This window comes from Mesoplodon bidens, assembly GCF_964165515.1.
Source record: "Mesoplodon bidens genome assembly, chromosome: 9".
Taxonomy (NCBI): domain Eukaryota; kingdom Metazoa; phylum Chordata; class Mammalia; order Artiodactyla; family Ziphiidae; genus Mesoplodon; species Mesoplodon bidens.
In genome coordinates, this window is record NC_138166.1 from 98948951 (window position 1) to 98966379 (window position 17429).

Here is a 17429-nt window from a genome sequence, read left to right on the forward strand (position 1 = left end):
CCAGACTGGAAGACCCATCCATGGGCAAGTTCAGACCCCCTGAGAAGTGCCAGGGGAGGGGTAAGCGGAGGGTGAAAAGGGATCCTACGAAAGGCATCCATCACAGCATAGCCCTTTGTAATAAGTAATTCCTCCGTCCCCTGTCTACCCCAGCCTGAACTGGGCTGCAAGCAGCTAAGAACATAGTTTATCACTGTGTGTCCCCTGCCCCTAGCACATAATAAGCCATCAATGCATTTTTGTTGTTTCTTGAAGTAAAGGGCATGTCACTTAATCTGACTTGGGTGGGGAAGGGAGAGTAGATCAGGCATTGGAAAGACTCCCAGAGAAGGCGACCACAGTTCCCCACAGAGGCGTGGCTATGAGAACAGCATGAGCAAGACACAGAGATACGGGGAAGCATGATATATTCAGGGACTGGAGCCGGTTCTCTGTGTCTGAGGGTGGTAATGTATGTCAGCAGGAGGAAGACTGCATGTCCTGGACAGAACCCTTATTATAAAGAGTTTGGTGATGAGATTTGATATTGAGGCAGCAAAAAGCTACTGAAAGTAGTTTTGTGAAAACTCCCCTTGGGAGAGTGAGAGGATGTGTTCAAAGTGAGCACATCTGGAATAAGGAGATGCAGAGGAGTCTGAGGTCGTGCCTGCATATTAGAGGGAAGAGGCGGGGGGGAGGGGACAGAAACGGGCAGGGACTTGAGAGATATAGAAGAGGAGGAGTGATAGAGTAAATGACCGACAAGGAGAAAGTGCAGGGACTCTGATTTCCATCCTAAGAGATGGAATAATGCTCCACCCTCTACAGAGATGGGGAGTGGGAGGTGGAGTGCATCTGGAGGGAAGATCATGTGTTCCACTTGGGCACAGAGTGTGGACTTGCATTAAAGAGTCAGTGATAGCTGGCCATCTGTATGTCTTCTTTGGAGAAATGTCTATTTAGGTCTTCTGCCCATTTTTGGATTGGGTTGTTTGTTTTTTTGATATTGAGCTGCATGAGATGCTTGTAAATCTCCTTTGTCAGTTGCTTCATTTGCAACTATTTTCTCCCATTCTGAGGGTTGTCTTTTCATCTTTTTATGGTTTCCTTAGCTGTGAAAAGCTTCTAAGTTTCATTAGGTCCCATTTGTTTATTTTTCTTTTTATTTCCATTTCTCTAGGAAGTGGGTCAAAAAGGATCTTGCTGTGATTTATGTCATAGAGTTTTCTGCCTACGTTTTCCTCTAAGAGTTTGATAGTGTCTGGCCTTACATTTAGGTCTTGAATCCATTTTAAGTTTATTTTTGTGTATGGTGTTAGGGAGTGTTCTAATTTCATACTTTTCCATGTACCTGTCCAGTTTTCCCAGCACTACTTATTGAAGAGGCTGTCTTTTCTCCACTGTATATTCTTGCTTCTTTTATCAAAGATAAGGTGACCATGTGTGTGTGGGTTTATCTCTGGGCTTTCTATCCTGTTCCATTGATCTATATTTCTGTTTTTGTGCCAGTACCATACTGTCTTGATTACTGTAGCTTTGTAGTATAGTTTGAAGTCAGAGAGCCTGATTCTTCCACCTCTATTTTTCGTTCTCAAGATTGCTTTGGGTATGCAGGGTCTTTTGTGTTTCCATACAAATTGTGAAATTCTTTGTTCTAGTTCTGTGAAAAATGCCAATGGTAGTTTGATAGGGATTGCATTGAATTTGTAGATTGCTTTGGGTAGTAGAGTCATTTTCACAATGTTGATTCTTCCAAACCAAGAACATGGTATATCTCTCCATCTATTTGTATCATCTTTAACTTCTTTCATCAGTGTCTTATAATTTTCTGCATAAAGGTCTTTTGTCTCCTTAGGTAGGTTTATTCCTAGATATTTTATTCTTCTTGTTGCAGTGGTAAATGGGAGTGTTTTCTTAATTTCACTTTCAGATTTTTCATCATTAGTGTATAGGAATGCAAGAGATTTCTGTGCATTAATTTTGTACCCTGCAACTTTACCAAATTCATTGATTAGCTCTAGTAGTTTTCTGGTGGCATCTTTAGGATTCTCTATATATAGTATCACATCGTCTGCAAACAGTGGCAGTTTTACTTCTTCTTTTCCAACTTGTATTCCTTTTATTTCTTTTTCTTTTCTGATTGCCATGGCTAGGACTTCAAAAACTATGTTGAATAATAGTGGTAAGAGTGGACATCCTTGTCTTCTTCCTGATCTTAGGGGAAATGCTTTCAGTTTTTCACCATTGAGAATGATGTTTGCTGTAGGTTTGTCATATATGGCCTTTATTATGTTGAGGTAGGTTCCCTCTATGCCCACTTTCTGGAGAGTTTTTATCGTAAATGGGTGTTGAATTTTGTCAAAAGCTTTTTCTGCATCTATTGAGATGATCATATGGTTTTTATTCTTCAATTTGTTCATATGGTGTATCACATTGATTGATTTGCGTAGATTGAAGAATCCTTGCATCCCTGGGATAAGTCCCACTTGATCATGGTGTATGATCCTTTTAATGTGTTGTTGGATTCTGTTTGCTAGTATTATGTTAAGGATTTTTGCATCATATTCATCAGTGATACTGGTCTGTAGTTTTCTTTTTTTGTAGTATCTTTGTCTGGTTTTGGTATCAGGGTGATGGTGTCCTCATAGAATGAGTTTGGGAGTGTTCCTTCCTCTGCAAATTTTTGGAAGAGTTTGAGAAGGATGGGTGTTAGCTCTTCTGTAAATGTTTGATAGAATTCACCTGTGAAGCCATCTGGTCCTGGACTTTTGTTTGTTGGAAGATTTTTAAGCACAGTTTCAATTTCATTACTTGTGATTGGTCTGTTCATATTTTCGATTTCTTCCTGGTTCAGTCTTGGAAGGTTATATCTTTCTAAGGGTTTGTCCATTTCTTCCACGTTGTCCATTTTACTGGCATTGAGTTGCTTATAGTCGATGCTTTGTATTTCTGCAGTGTCTGTTGTCACTTCCCCTTTTTCATTTCTAATTCTATTGATTTGACTCCTCTCCCTGTTTTTCTTGATGAGTCTGGCTAATGGTTTATCAATTTTGTTTATCTTCTCAAAGAACCAGCTTTTAGTTTTATTGATCTTTACTATTGTTTTCTTTGTTTCTATTTCATTTATTTCTGCTCTGATCTTTATGATTTCTTTCCTTCTGCTAACTTTGGGTTTTGTTTGTTCTTCTTTCTCTAGTTCCTTTAGGTGTAAGGTTAGATTGTTTATTTGAGGTTTGTTTATTTGTTTAAAATTTGTTTGTTTCTTGAGGTAGGCTTGTATAGCTATAACCTTCCCTCTTAGAACTGCTTCTGCTTTTGCTGCCTCCCATAGGTTTTGGATTGTCGTGTTTTCATTGTCATTTGTCTCTAGGTATTTTTTGATTTCCTCTTTGATTTCTTCAGTGATCTCTTGGTTATTTAGTAACGTATTGTTTAGCCTCCATGTGTTTGTGTTTTTTACGTTTTTTCCCCTGCAGTTGATTTCTGATTTCATAGCACTGTAGTCAGAAAAGATGCTTGATATGATTTCAATTTTCTTAAATTTACTGAGGCTTGATTTGTAACCCAAGATGTGATGTATCCTGGAGAATGTTCCATGCGTACTTCAGAAGAAAGTGTAATCTGCTTTTTTTGGAAGGAATGTCCTATAAATATCAATTAAATCTATCTGGTCAATTGTGTAACTTAAAGCTTGTGTTTCCTTATTAATTTTCTGTTTGGATGATCTGTCAATTGGTGTAAGTGAGGTGTTAAAGTCCCCCCTATTATTGTGTTACTGTTGATTTCCTCTTTTATACCTCTTAGCAGTTGCCTGATGTATTGCGGTGCTCCTGTGTTGGGTGCATATACATTTATAATTGTTATATCTTCTTCTTGGATTAATCCCTTGATCATTATGTAGTGTCCTTCCTTGTCTCTTGTAACATTCTTTATTTTAATGTCTGTTTTATCTGATATGAGTATTGCTACTCCAGCTTTCTTTTGATTCCATTTGCATGGAATATCTTTTTCTATTCCCTCACGTTCAGTCTATGTGTCCCTAGGTCTGAAGTGGGTCTATTGTAGACAGCATATATATGGGTCTTATTTTTGTATCCATTCAGCAAGCCTGTGTCTTTTGGTTGGAGCATATAATCCATTCATGTTTAAGGTAATTATCGAGATGTATGTTCCTATTACCATTTTCTTAATTGTTTCAGCTTTGTTTTTGTAGGTCCTTTCTTTTGTGTTTCCCACTTACAGAAGTTCCTTTAGCATTTGTAGTAGAGCTGGTTTGGTGGTGCTCAATTCTCTTAGCTTTTGCTTGTCTGTCAAGCTTTTGATTTCTCAAAAGCTTGTCCTCATGGTGAGACAGAGCCACCCTCCACCTTTGCAGGAGACCCTCCAACACTAGCAGGTAGGTCTGGTTCAGTCTCCCCTGGGGTCACTGCTCCTTCCGCTGGGTCCCAATGCGCACACTACTTTGTGTGTGCCCTCCAAGAGTGGAGACTCTGTTCCCCCCCGTCCTGTCGAAGTCCTGCAATCAAATCCCGCTAGGCTTCAAAGTCTGATTCTCTAGGAATTCCTCCTCCTGCTGCCGAACCCCCAGGTTTGGAAGCCTGACGTGGGGCTCAGAACCTTCACTCCAGCGGGTGGACTTCTGTGGTATAATTGTTCTCCAGTTTTTGAGTCACCCTCCCAGCAGTTATGGGATTTGATTTTATTGTGATTGCGCCCTTTCTACCATCTCACTGTGGCTTCTCCCTTGTCTTTTGATGTGGGGTATCTTTTCTGGTGAGTTCCAGTGTCTTCCTGTCGATGATTGTTCAGGAGTTAGTTGTGATTCTGCTATTCTCGCAAGAGGGAGTGAGAGGACCTCCTTCTACTCCACCATCTTCACAGATCACATTTTTCAGATAGTAACAAATTACTGTCTTGAGAGTAGTATGACAGGGTTAAAGGTCAAGGCTAATTATTTTAATGTCATCAGTTTTTATTTTCTTTTTTAAGTTGTAGTAGAGAAGATGGGATTAGTTCAAAATGCCTTGGCATTAAGGCTTATCCTTCCCTCTTGTCCTTTCCATGAAGCCTCTGGTAGCATCGTCATCAGAGTGGGTTGGAGATAAGGAAGCCAGCCTGAGATCTTCTCCAAGGCAGTGTTTATGTGGGGTTGATTCAGGCCCCTGCATGCTGCGAAGATGCAGTAAGAATCATTATAGCAGTTGTATTTGGTTGGCCAAAAAGTTCGCTCGGGTTTTTAACGGCAAAGCCCGAATGAACTTTTTGTCCAACCCAATAGTTATTGATCGACATTGGCCCAATTGTCACAGCTTTCATCTTTTTCTCTTTGCAACCCCCCTGTCTTGTAGAATCTGCACTTGCTCCCTGATCACCCCTTGGCTGGTCTTTCTCTCCTCATACTCATGGGGCTTCCCTCTTTTGATTATGCACATTTGCTTCCTTACATCCTCATTACTGTGACCTTTTGAAGTTTAATTACTTGAAACGTGAAACTGCCCTTCAGTTTCATCAGTGACCCCCTAAGCCTCAAATCCACTGATGTTGATCAAGCTTTGTTGATCAAGTGAGCACATTAAACAGTTGCAACACAATATGATGAATGCAGTAACTCAGGTCTGTATAGACTGTGGCTTAACACAAAGACGGGGGCAATGTAAGTTGCCTTCAGGAATGAGAATGAGAGCAAACTTCAGAGAAGTAACCTTTCTTCAGACTACATTGCCTTGCTTATCTCTCCTCTTTGTAGCTGCCTCTTTTTTTTAAGTCTTTCTTCTTCTCCTCTGTTGTGGGCATACCTTGAGGCAAGCACTCAGCTAGCCCCTGATCCCATTCCAAGTACTATGTCCCCTCTCAGTTTCTGTCATTACTGTGGATGACTCACAGATTCACAGCTTTGGCTCTGATCTCTCTTGAAGTCACAGATCTTGTCTCCTGTGTATCCTCATCTGACCATTGCTATATCAGAGGGCTTGTCCACCAGGGTACTGTTGGCATTTGCAGTGGGAGAGCTCTTGTTGTACAAGACTATCTCACACATTGCTGGACATTTAGCATCTCTGGACCCAGGGCACTAAATGCCAGTAGCACCTTACAACTGTTTCTAAATCACACCTGAGGAAGTAGAACCAGCCCCAGTTGAGACCCATTAACACCTCAAATTCATCCTATGTAAAATCAAACCAAACTTCTTTTCTGCAAACCAACACCCTCCTCTGAAATAGAAAATTCTTTCAAAATGTTCAAATTTGCTTAACCTTAAAACCAAGGCGTCACCACCAGCTGTTCCATCTGGTTCTCAAATCCCGCTGATTCCCTTTTATGGTATATTTGACCCCTGCCTCTGTAATGGGACGTGTTCATGATCCTGCAAATCTTTATCACATCATTCCTAGAATGGTTCCTCTATTTCTAGTCTCCTTTCCCTCATGGCACATCCCAGAGCATCACATCAACATGCTTCTCACTTGCTTTAAAAACCACAGGAACAGACTTCTACAACAGGATTAGACCAGATAGGTACCATGAAAGCCCTCCCCCATAAACATTTAAAATTGCATGGAAAAAATATTTTTTAAATCCTTTGAAATGTATAATTGAGCTTGAATGAAAGTGAGGAAGATCCTTAGTAGCAAAACCATGGACCAACAGCATAATGACTGCTAAAGCCATAACTGGCCTAAAGGCTTCTGCCAGTTCCTTGCAACCTTCATTTTCAGTTTCCATGACTGTGTGGGGAAGAAGGGTCACACCAAGTGATGAGTTGAATCAAATATCCCTTTATGGAAAACAGCATCCAAGAGTCTAGATTCTCAGTGAAAAAAAACCCTAAAAATGCACTCCGCAAAGGAAGACAGCACAGGGATTTTGACAGTCTGGACCTTAGATGGAGGTAAAGAGAAAAAGAAAGAAATTATCCCTTGAAGCTGTGTAACAAAAAGCCAGTTCTGGTGCCTGTTTACATGTCAATTTCACACTATTTGCACAGTTGGAAAAAAAATTCAAGCTGAAAATATATTCTAAAGAGGTCTCAGCTTGGTAATACTCCCCCAGGTATCTGATAAAAGCAAATATAAACTATCTGAGAGGTTCAACTGGACCTCAAGGAATTCCCAGAGATGCATTTCCAAGGAATATGATCTCAAAGGAGAAAATAATCAAGAAATGTGTAGTGAACCGAGATACCACAATTGTGAGTCAACAGAAATAACTAATAGCATTTTCAGTCCTGCAAAGACTTAAATATTGGAATTATTGGATCAGATTTATTTTTAAGGAGAAATTGAAGAGATGATGATGGAAGACACTATCAAAAGTCATTAGTAGCATTTGAAAAAGAGCCAAATAAACATTATAGAAATCAAAATGTAATGGATAAAATTAAAAGCTTAATAGACTTAAATAGCAGTTTCTACCCAGCTGAAGTGAGACTAGTTAAATGGAAAACAGATTCTGAAGAAGGTTCCCAGAAATCTGGTTAGTAAGACAAGGAATTGTTAAATATGAAGGAGAGATTAAAAGCAAGAAATTAGATCAATAACATCTAATGCATATCTAATTAGAGTTCTGGAAGAAGAAAAAAGAAAAAGGACTAAAAAAAGTGAAATTTGCATTATTATAATTATTAAAGTATCATTTTCCTAAGCATTTTCTACTAATCAATTAAACTCAAAAAAATCCAATAAGAATATGCAAAAAAATGAACAGATACTTTTTAAAATAAGGAAATATAAATGAAAAATTAACATGGAAAGGCAAAGAATCAGGGAAGTATAACTAAAACCAAAAAGAGATACTATTTGTCATTCACCAGTTGTCAAAGTGAACAGCTTAACACCAGAGGTTGTCAAGGATTTGATCAACTGAAAGTTTTATATACTGCCAGTGGGATTCTACATTCATACAAGTGATTTGGGAAAATTTGAAGATGCACAAACCATATGACCTAAAAATTCCACTATAGGGATATGCTCAAAAGACTCTTACACATTTTCACAGAGCATGTTGAAATAGCAAAAAACTAGACACAGTCCCATGTTTATTAATATTAAAATTAGAAGTCAAAGAACAATATACCATATACCAATGATAATGGATAAACTAAGTACAAGGCTATATATTTTATCATTATTCCCTGTACTTTATATAAACTTATAATATTTGTATGTGTAAACTGCTTTAACATTTAGAAAATTTAAGGTTGACTTTCCATTACTACAAAACTAAAGTGCAAATACCATGAGAATACCGATAACCATTTCTCCCACCACAGATTCTACTTCTCAACACTGTCCCCACCAGCCTAAGTGATTACCCCATAGTTCCTGAAATGAGTGGGATGTTTCCTTCACACCTTGGCCCAGCCATTCAGGAGATTCTGAAATGCTCATATCCTCATGCTGGTTGTCTAGATCCTACCCATCCATCAAAACTGCAGTCAGCTCTGCCTCTTCATGGAGGCTCTCCAGTCCACCTTGGTCCTTGGTAATCACTCCCTTCTCCAGAATCCCATAGGACCCATTGCCTGAACTGCTCCTGTGACATTCAGTGTGTATTTTTTCGTCTTGCTATGTGTGTGCCCTATCAGATATCTAGGCATAAAGCTTTCATAATTGTAAACTACTAAACATAACTCAGTCTCCACTAACTCAGAACCTTAGAAGGGCAGGAATCAGGTTTTCACTTCTGCCCCCAAAATTGTCTCTCCGGCCCTAAGAAGGTGCTTATTGAGTATGTAGCATGTCATTTCAGTTGCAAAACAATATTTTGCTACTAATTTGAAATGTTATAGCCATCTTTTAATACAAAACAAGCTAAGGTGCTTGTTTTATATTTAAAAGATAAAATAAAAATTAATAAAATCAGAGCACAGGATATTGAGACATTCAGTATAAATAATAGGCTGAGGGAAGGCATGTTTTTTCGAGTAACTACAGTATTTAATGGAGAATAAAAATAAGGGGAGCAACCAGTACTCACACAAATCATTGTCCCTGGGATTCAGTTAATTCCTTCTTCATTTGTTCTATAAAGAGGAAAAGACATATTTAATATAATTGGCCAGGGCTTTCCCAGTGAAAAAGACCGAAAAAGTGCTTCACTATATCCTACAAACAGCATGTGGTTCCATTCGATCACTTTGGTACTATTAATCACATTTGTTCCTGGGGCCGTGGTACAAAGGAATTAACCAGAGTTACTGAGGAGACCACGAATGCCCATGACCTCTATAGAGCCTGAAGCCAAGTTAACTTAGACTGGGTTGGCTTATTCTGTTCTCTTAATTCTGCTCAGAATTATGAACTCCCATCTGCTCTGTCACTTCAATTCCATTCAAATTAATAAAATCTAATTCATTTGAATAGGATTCGGAGTGATTTGATTCAACTCAATCAAATTCTGCTCAGTGGAATCAGTCCTTGATTGAAATCCATTAAGTTCAATTCAATAAAATAAATTTAAATATTATGCAATGAAATTAATTTTTAATGAATTAACATTTCAGTTAGGTCCATTTTGATCTGAACTTCAATTCTGCATTTCTAAATTTGGTCCCTATTCAAATTAATAAAATATAGTAAAATCCGATGTAACTCTGAAAGATGCAACATGAAGCTAATCAGCTTCACTCATTTCTATTCAGCCCTAATCAAATGAGTTTAATGACGTTCAATCATAGATAAAATGTTCACCTGTAATGCCAAATTGAATGTTTATATTATAACTTCAAAATTATAAGTTTTCCCAATTTTACATCACTGTCTGCAGTATGAACTCCACAGGACTTTTTTGGATTAATTCTTTGTTTGGTCTTTATATTAACATAGAACAACATAGAACTAGATGGTTGGGAAGAAAAAAGAATATTGTTATCCAGTTTAGTGAAGTGATTTCACAAAAGTTGTAGGTGGCTTGAGATGATGGCTTTTGTGTCTATGAAAATGCCAAGATATATGATTTTTAATTTTATTTTATTTTTATTTTATTTTATTTTTTATTTTTTATTATTTTTTTTTTTTGCGGTAGGCGGGCCTCTCACTGTTGTGGCCTCTCCCCTTGCAGAGCACAGGCTCCGGATGCGCAGGCTCAGCAGCCATGGCTCACGGGCCTAGCCGCTCTGCAGCATGTGGGATCTTCCCAGACCGGGGCACGAACCCGTGTCCCCTGCATCGGCAGGCGGACTCTCAACCACTGCGCCACCAGGGAAGCCCTAATTTTATTTTTAAAGCTCTTAATCTAAATAGTAAAATACAGCCATTTGGACTCAGGATCATGGTTATGAAATTGAGAAAAAGTGGGGGTGGGTTACAGTGACTAAATTATTCAGAGAAAAAATAATTAGGAATTTTAAATGGAGGTGTTACTGTGGTCAACACCGTGATTACCTCCTCAGATCTTACCCAGAAAACAGGTCCTGGATTGGTGTCCCAAGGGGACCCGGGCGCCAGGCCTCTCACTATTCTGTCATTTCCACAGGTCAGTGTAAGGCCGACCTGTGTGAAGATAAGGATCACTAGGGTATTACGTGACAGCATCTCAAGACCTTCCTCTGAGATTCTTATTCTGTAGATTTTATTCTGTAGTCCAGGAGGTCTACATGGTTTACAGGAGCCTCAGGTGAATCTTCTTTTACGTGAGTTGGAAACCCTTCCCTGTACTGGTTTCCCACTAGAGGGAAGAAACTTGGAAGTACTCCCTCCATGACATCCCCTCCTAGCCCTCATCTGTCTCTGAGGATCCTGAGACTTGGGCTGCCTTGGTCCAGTTCCTGGAAGTGATTGCATAGGGACCAATTTCACATGTCCAAGAAGAGAGGCTTCCTCTACTTAAGCCACAGAACTCGATAAGACAACTGGCCTGTTCCTCCTTCTAGTGCTGGGGGCAAGGGCAGCTGTCAGCATTATCTTTAGGGCTCTGCAACCCTTGGACTGCCCACATGTCTTACTGAAGGAAAAGGGGATTCTGGCCTGCTTGATCTTTCAAATTATAACTGTCAGATTATCTGGAGAGCTCTATGGTAGCTACAGCACCTCCAAATTTCCTCTCTGCTCCAGCCCAACCTAGAACCTGTTATAAAGGTTCTTTTACCTTCCTTCTTCTCTAGGTCATTTGCATTGGGAGGAAAGTTCTCACCAGTACAAAAATGTTTTGCATCTACAGTCTAGAATTAAACATGTCTTTACTTAATAAGCATATTGTCACCATGGATAATTGTAATCAGATCAGAGTGGTCAGCTGAAATTTAGTGATGAAGTGGAGGAAAAAAGATTGCGTGGTGCCACGGTAAAGATGGAAGGGTACTGGGAGATTTTTCAGAGTATGAGTCTTTCTTTAGAAAGAGGATCCTGCACTGTAGGGGCCTTCAAACAGCCATCATGGGCCAGACAGCATTCTGGGGAGTGCTGTATGGGAGCTGTCAGCAGGGGACGTTAAGCAGAGCACTGAAAGGCAGGTTCCTGCTGCAATTGTACCTGCTCTAGTTAGTTCCTCTGCTAAAAAGCCACCTGTGATTCTTTAACACAGTTTGTAGATAAGGAGATAGTGGTAGATATAATAAGACTAGGTTTCATCAAGCTAAAAATATACTTTTAAGTTTTCATTTTGGAGACGATAAACCTTTACAGTATTTAATGTTAGGTATTACGCTTTTTAATATTCTGCAAAAGTAGATGAAATGAAACTAATTAAATGTGCCAGTGACCATAGTGGGTCTTACCGTAGATGTGCCAGGATAATATTTATGTAAGCAGACTATTAGGTTACTTTGTGTAGCCCAGAAGTTCTAAAGAACATATTTTGAAAGGCACAGGTATGTGCCACATTTTCATCAAGAAGTCCCCATGCATTTGTCCTTGTGTTTCTGAAACAACTTGTTATTGGAGAAAATAAGAGATCTGTTGGTTTCTTTAAATTTGGAGGAACAAGTTGCCTCTTTTCTTTCTCCCTATTTCAGTTTAGTCATCCAAACCGTAATAAATCCTCAGCATAATAAAATTTGGTCTTAAGTGAGTACAAAGTGCCATGATTACATTTAATTCAATCCATATTTGGCTGTTTTAATACAATATGACTTACTTTGATAATTCAGCTTCTAGTTAACCTAGAATATGGTTTATCATTTCATAATCTCGTTGCAGTGATTACACCTACTCAATATAGTTAACAAAAATCTTCATATTCTGAGATCAGAGAAATTCTTGAACTCTTAGCACTGGATAATTAAATTGTTTCTTTTCTCACCACTCCTTATCTTGTCTTTTAAAAAGTCTTTCCATTTTTATCGCCTTTAACTTCTTTTCCCCAAAGCCAATTAATAGGTAAGTAATGATTTGTAAAGCAAAAAGTAACACTTCGTTAGCACAGCACTGAAATAAGGCAGTTCTTTGCTCAACACAGATTGAACCATTCTCTTCTCGCTGAATATAAAATATATGCCAAATTAGTAAACTATGATGATTTGATTTAACTAAATTAGCCAACACTAATACCAAAGGGTACAACTTGCTTTTTCCCTGGAATGTGTTGTTCTTATTGGCATTCTTCTGCTCCTGGCAGATGAGGAAACAACTAAGCAAAACATTTTGTACTGTACTTAATTTATTTTCCTAGGAAGGAGAACAAAATAACATTGATTTTGCATCACCCTAACTGCGAACGTTAGGTATATATGACTAGAAGTGACTTGAGAAAAAGGTGGGGATGGGGGAAGAACTGGGAATTTGAGCTACCCTCACCTGGTCAGTAGTGTGTCTCCTTCTTGCACTGAATACAAGAAACGTCACTGCAGATCACCTTCTTAGATCCCATCCTGATGTCTAACAGGAGTCCTTCCCTATAGGAACTGAGGTCTGCCATGTGAGGTTAGTTCAGAGCCTGGGCCCCATGCAGAGCTCAGGGCTTCTACTGGAACACCCACGGCCCAAACAGCTTGACAATGAGTCTTCCTCTTCTGGGCTTCCTGGTACTCCTGTAGGCGTGGTTGGGAATCAGCTGCCTCTTTCTCCACATCCCCTACAGCGCATTTCTCAGTCTCCTGCTGAGGGAGCCGCTGATGATGACCTTGCTCCCTTGACTGACATTGTCCTGATTTTTATCAAGAATACTGAGCCATACAGCTTCTCTGGTTCATGCAATTTATCATCACTCTCTCTGACAAAAATATAACAGGGTTAGGTTGTTTCTACTGGCCACTGGAAGAAAGAATCGGAAATTGAGCTGAGGTCCTGAGATACATACTCTTCCGTGGGCTCTTTGACCTACGGGCAGAACGGGGGCGTTTCCTGCCGGGCAGCCCACTGACTCCTGTCCTGCGGGTGTCTGGTTGTTTCTTACCCTCCACCAGGTGTGTTAGTATCCCCTAATTTCCAAAAACACTGATAGTCACTGAAATTCCTTTTGAGAGAAAGAATTTAGCATTAGGTCAGCTTGAAAAGATGCAGTGTGGTGAGTAGATGTGATAACCCGTCTCGGTCATTTTCTGGAAGGCCCCAGGGGCCTTTGCACGGTAAGCACGGCACCATCCACCTTTGTCCTCTTCCTGTAACATGGCCAGAGATGGAATCAGCAGAGACCTAGTGCAGCTTACTACCCAAATGGCCTGGCTCAGATTTTATAGTTTCTGTAAATGGAATATTTTGAGCCTTATTTTTTGTTTTTAACTCTTGACTGCATCAAAAGGAGACAAGAATTTATTATCGGTCATGGTTCCAACATTGGAAAGCATCAGAAGTTGATTGTGTTACTCTTTACCCTGATGGAAAGAGAAGCGAGAAGCAAAATAGCTTGAATGTAGAAAGCAAACAGCCCCCTGTCTGCTGGGACAGGCCCCAGAGACGTGGGAGACAAGGTTTCAGAATGGACCCTTATCTCAGAGAGCTGGCATCTTCCTCCCTTCAGAGCAGGGTGCTGAAATCACCCTCTGTACCGCTTGCCAGATCAACTCAAATGTATTTCTTAAGATTCAGGTGCCATAAATCATCTTGTGAAGGGAAAAACAGTGACTTTTCCAAATTAAGTCAACACAACTGGAAAATCTGGAAATTTGTATGAAGTGCAATACCTGAATAACTCCTTTCTAAGTTCAGAGCAGTTGCTCATTTATTATATCAAGCCTGAACTCACAGTACAGTTGCCTTTAAATTGCCTATCTCTAAATAAAACAAAAACAAAAACAAAAGCTATTGGCATATGTGAGAAGGCACAGCAGCAGTTTTTACACAATTCCAATATGGCCCTCACTTACTTTATTGTGTTATTTCCTTAGATGTTGTGACTGTTTACACAGTAGCTTACTGAGTGCAAGACTTTTTCCTCCTTTTATTGCTAAGCACAAGCACATGCACAGATACTGGGACAAGTGTACACCTAACATCCTGAAAGGCTGGTGAGTTATTAGAATGGAATTTTAGTCATATGCCTGGAGACTTGAATTGTCAAGTGCAGGTTTACTGGCCGCACAGCCTCCATGAGATTCCATTCATTCCCCAGCTTCCTGCGTGGGAAGCTGTTCTCAGGGCCTCCACCTTCCTTTCCCTTCCCTTCCCTCCTCTGCCTGCTGCTGCCTGGCATCTTCTTCGCATCATTCACCTGAAAATCCTCTCAACAAAGACCGTCTAGCTGTCAAATTAAAAGTCCAAACCTTCATCTTAATGGACTTTGCTATGAAATCTGACAAGGCCGACCACACTGCTTTTCTGGAAATTCTTTGCTTGTTTCTCCTCCACCCTCTCTGTTCATTTTCTTTCTTGACCTCCACAATGGCCAGCTCCCTCTCTTCCTGTTCTCTAAGTCCTGTTGGAATCCAAAAGATTCCAGTGACGTCTGTCCTGCTACCAATCATTTACCTGATAGTTCCTAAAATGGGATTTTCAGCCCAGAGAATGCTCCTGAGATCTAGACTTCGATAGCCATTTGCCTGACTCATGTATCAGGTTCATCATCCTTTCTTCGACATTCCCTAAATTTCTCATCTTCCTCCCTGTGATCTACCTTGGTGAAGCACATCACCATCCTCTTAGTCACCTGAGCCAGAAACCCAGGATTAATCTCCACACCATCTTCCCACCTAAATCCCAACATTCCCAAGCTGGTTATACCTCCTAAATTTCCACTTTCTCTTCCTCTCCATTTCCACTACTCTCTTATTATTTCTCTTTTGTATTAACATAGGAGCATCACATCTGGCCTCCATGACTCCATCCCCCTGAAATCTGTCTTTCATTTCACTGTAGATCTTTTAAAACACAAATTTGATCTTGAAAATCTCCTGCTTAAAATACTTTAATGGTTTCCCATTAGTTTCAGAATGAAGTTCAACCTTCTTAAATAAGAAGAAGTAAACGCAGAAAAGCAAGAATAAACCAAGGCAAAATAACTTCTTATTTGGACAAAGTTTGTTGTGCTATGACCCTTACCCACTGTCTATTGTGACCTACTCCTGCTACCCTCTCAAACTTATCTCTTCAGCCCTATTGTACCATCGATGGGTACACTCCTACTTGAGTGTTCCATATAGAACTTTGCCATTCTGCTTCCTTTATGTAGGAGTCCTTACCTCTCTTACCTCCTTATCCACCTGGGTAACTTAACCTTCAAGACATAGCTCAAATATGTTACCTCTTCTAGGAAACCCTCCTTCCGCACCTCCTTTCCCTCACCCACTCTCCTGTGGGTTCATAATAATAATTGAACTGAATTCTCAATCTGTATCTTTTCTCTCCATTATTCTGCTGAGTTTCTTATAATGTTTGATGATTAGATGAGTGAATGAATGAATGGGTGAATATTAGGCCAAATAATAAAGCGAAGTAATATTGTATAAAGAGCATTGTACAATGTCTTGTGAGATACAGTGTCAAACTTTTGGTTTGGGAGCCAGTCTGCTGTGTAATTGAAAGAATTGTGTAACCTTTCTGGACCTAAGTTGCTTACCTGTAAAATAAGGAGATCATACTAAGGCATAAGTTCATGTTTAGCTCTAATATTCTGTCATCTCCATGACTATCATTTCACAGAAAAAGCACAACTAGCCATGAACTGAGTTGTATATTAAAGAATCGGTGCATGGCCTACACACCGTCATTGTGGATGTACCCCATCTGGGCAGCCAATTTATAAAACAGGCCCCTAAATTCCTGCAGCTTGAACGTAAACGTGTCTTTCAAAGGAAGAGGTGCATATACCCCGGTGGGAAAACTTGAGCTTACCGATCCCTCTGGTATTTTTTTATTAAATATTCCTGTTATTGAATTGCATTGACTTCTAAGAGGGTTGAATGATGTTCAGTCTATCAGAGAGAGATGCTGCTCCTGGGTTGGGGGGATGTACGTGTGACACGATAGTGACTGGGTCCTGGTCCTACTTCAGTGTGCCTTTCCCCTTTCTTGCAGATGGAAGCCCTTACACCTGGTGGGTGGGCAAAGCCAACGAGAAGCACTACTACTGGGGCGGCTCCGGGCCCGGAATTCAGAAATGCGCCTGTGGCATCGAGCGCAACTGCACGGACCCCAAATACTACTGCAACTGTGACGCGGATTACAAGCAGTGGTGAGTGTGCGGGGGCTAGCGTGCGGGCTCGCCCCCCTAGCGTGCCTGTAGGTCACACTAATCAGATGGAAGAGAAAGTGTGAAAAGTGCTGAAGTAATAAGATAATAGGTTAGAAAGGTTTAGAGCTAACCCAGTTGGCAAATGTCAGGGACGTTCTGAAAAATATAGAAGCGGAAAGAGGTCAGTGCTACAAGGGTAGGCATTTAGAATAGAAGAACACATAATGGATGTGTTCATATTTTATTCAGAGAGGGAAATAATGAGCCATGTAGTAGACGGTGATTTGCATTATAAAATGTGCTTTGTGACAATAGAGGGGGTGGCCGCGGGCAGGGAGCCTGTGTGTAGGCGTGTGAGCGCGTTCTCTGCAAACAGCCTCCTGTGGTGAATGCTTCCACCCCCTGCAATGTTTGCTTTGAGTAGCTGGATGAGAGAAAAAAAAAAAGACAGGGGGAAAAAGGGAAAAAATTGCGCTTTGCTCTCGGTTTCAGCAACAGTGCTTACCGATCTACTTTTCTTTTATGCCTTGAACTGTTTATAACTGATACAAATCAGTTCAAGGAAGATCTATTTTGGGTTTTTTTCATCCCTCTACTGGCTTTTGTCCTGCTTCACGGTGAATGGCTGGTTCTGTGTCAGTAATAGATAAAGATAAATCAGCTGTCATTGCGTAAGAAAAAGGCCCCAGAAGTTGGAGAGGAATAATATAAACTTGAGTGCGGTTCTTCCCAGAAGCACACATCCTGCACCTGCTTCTGGTTTTCTGACACGTGGAGAGGCCAGCTGTGCTACATTCCCGCCTCTGGGCAGCAGCAGAGAGCAAAGTCCTGCATTTCCTCACGTGACCAACCACAATTTATTATTGTTGCCTCTGTTTTACACTATTTGGGACAATTTATAAGACAAG

General features: G+C 40.2%; 1 protein-coding gene across 1 annotated transcript in view; it reads left to right on the forward strand.

The window, feature by feature from the left end:
* CNTNAP2 (contactin associated protein 2) overlaps positions 1-17429 on the forward strand; it is a gene marked incomplete at both ends in the record, with an annotated part of 1080529 nt that overhangs the window by 984205 nt on the left and 78895 nt on the right. Inside the window, one exon of the mRNA XM_081243680.1 lies at positions 16365-16521. Within this exon, the coding sequence (XP_081099806.1) occupies positions 16365-16521 (157 nt within the window). The remainder of the gene's footprint in view (positions 1-16364; positions 16522-17429) is intronic.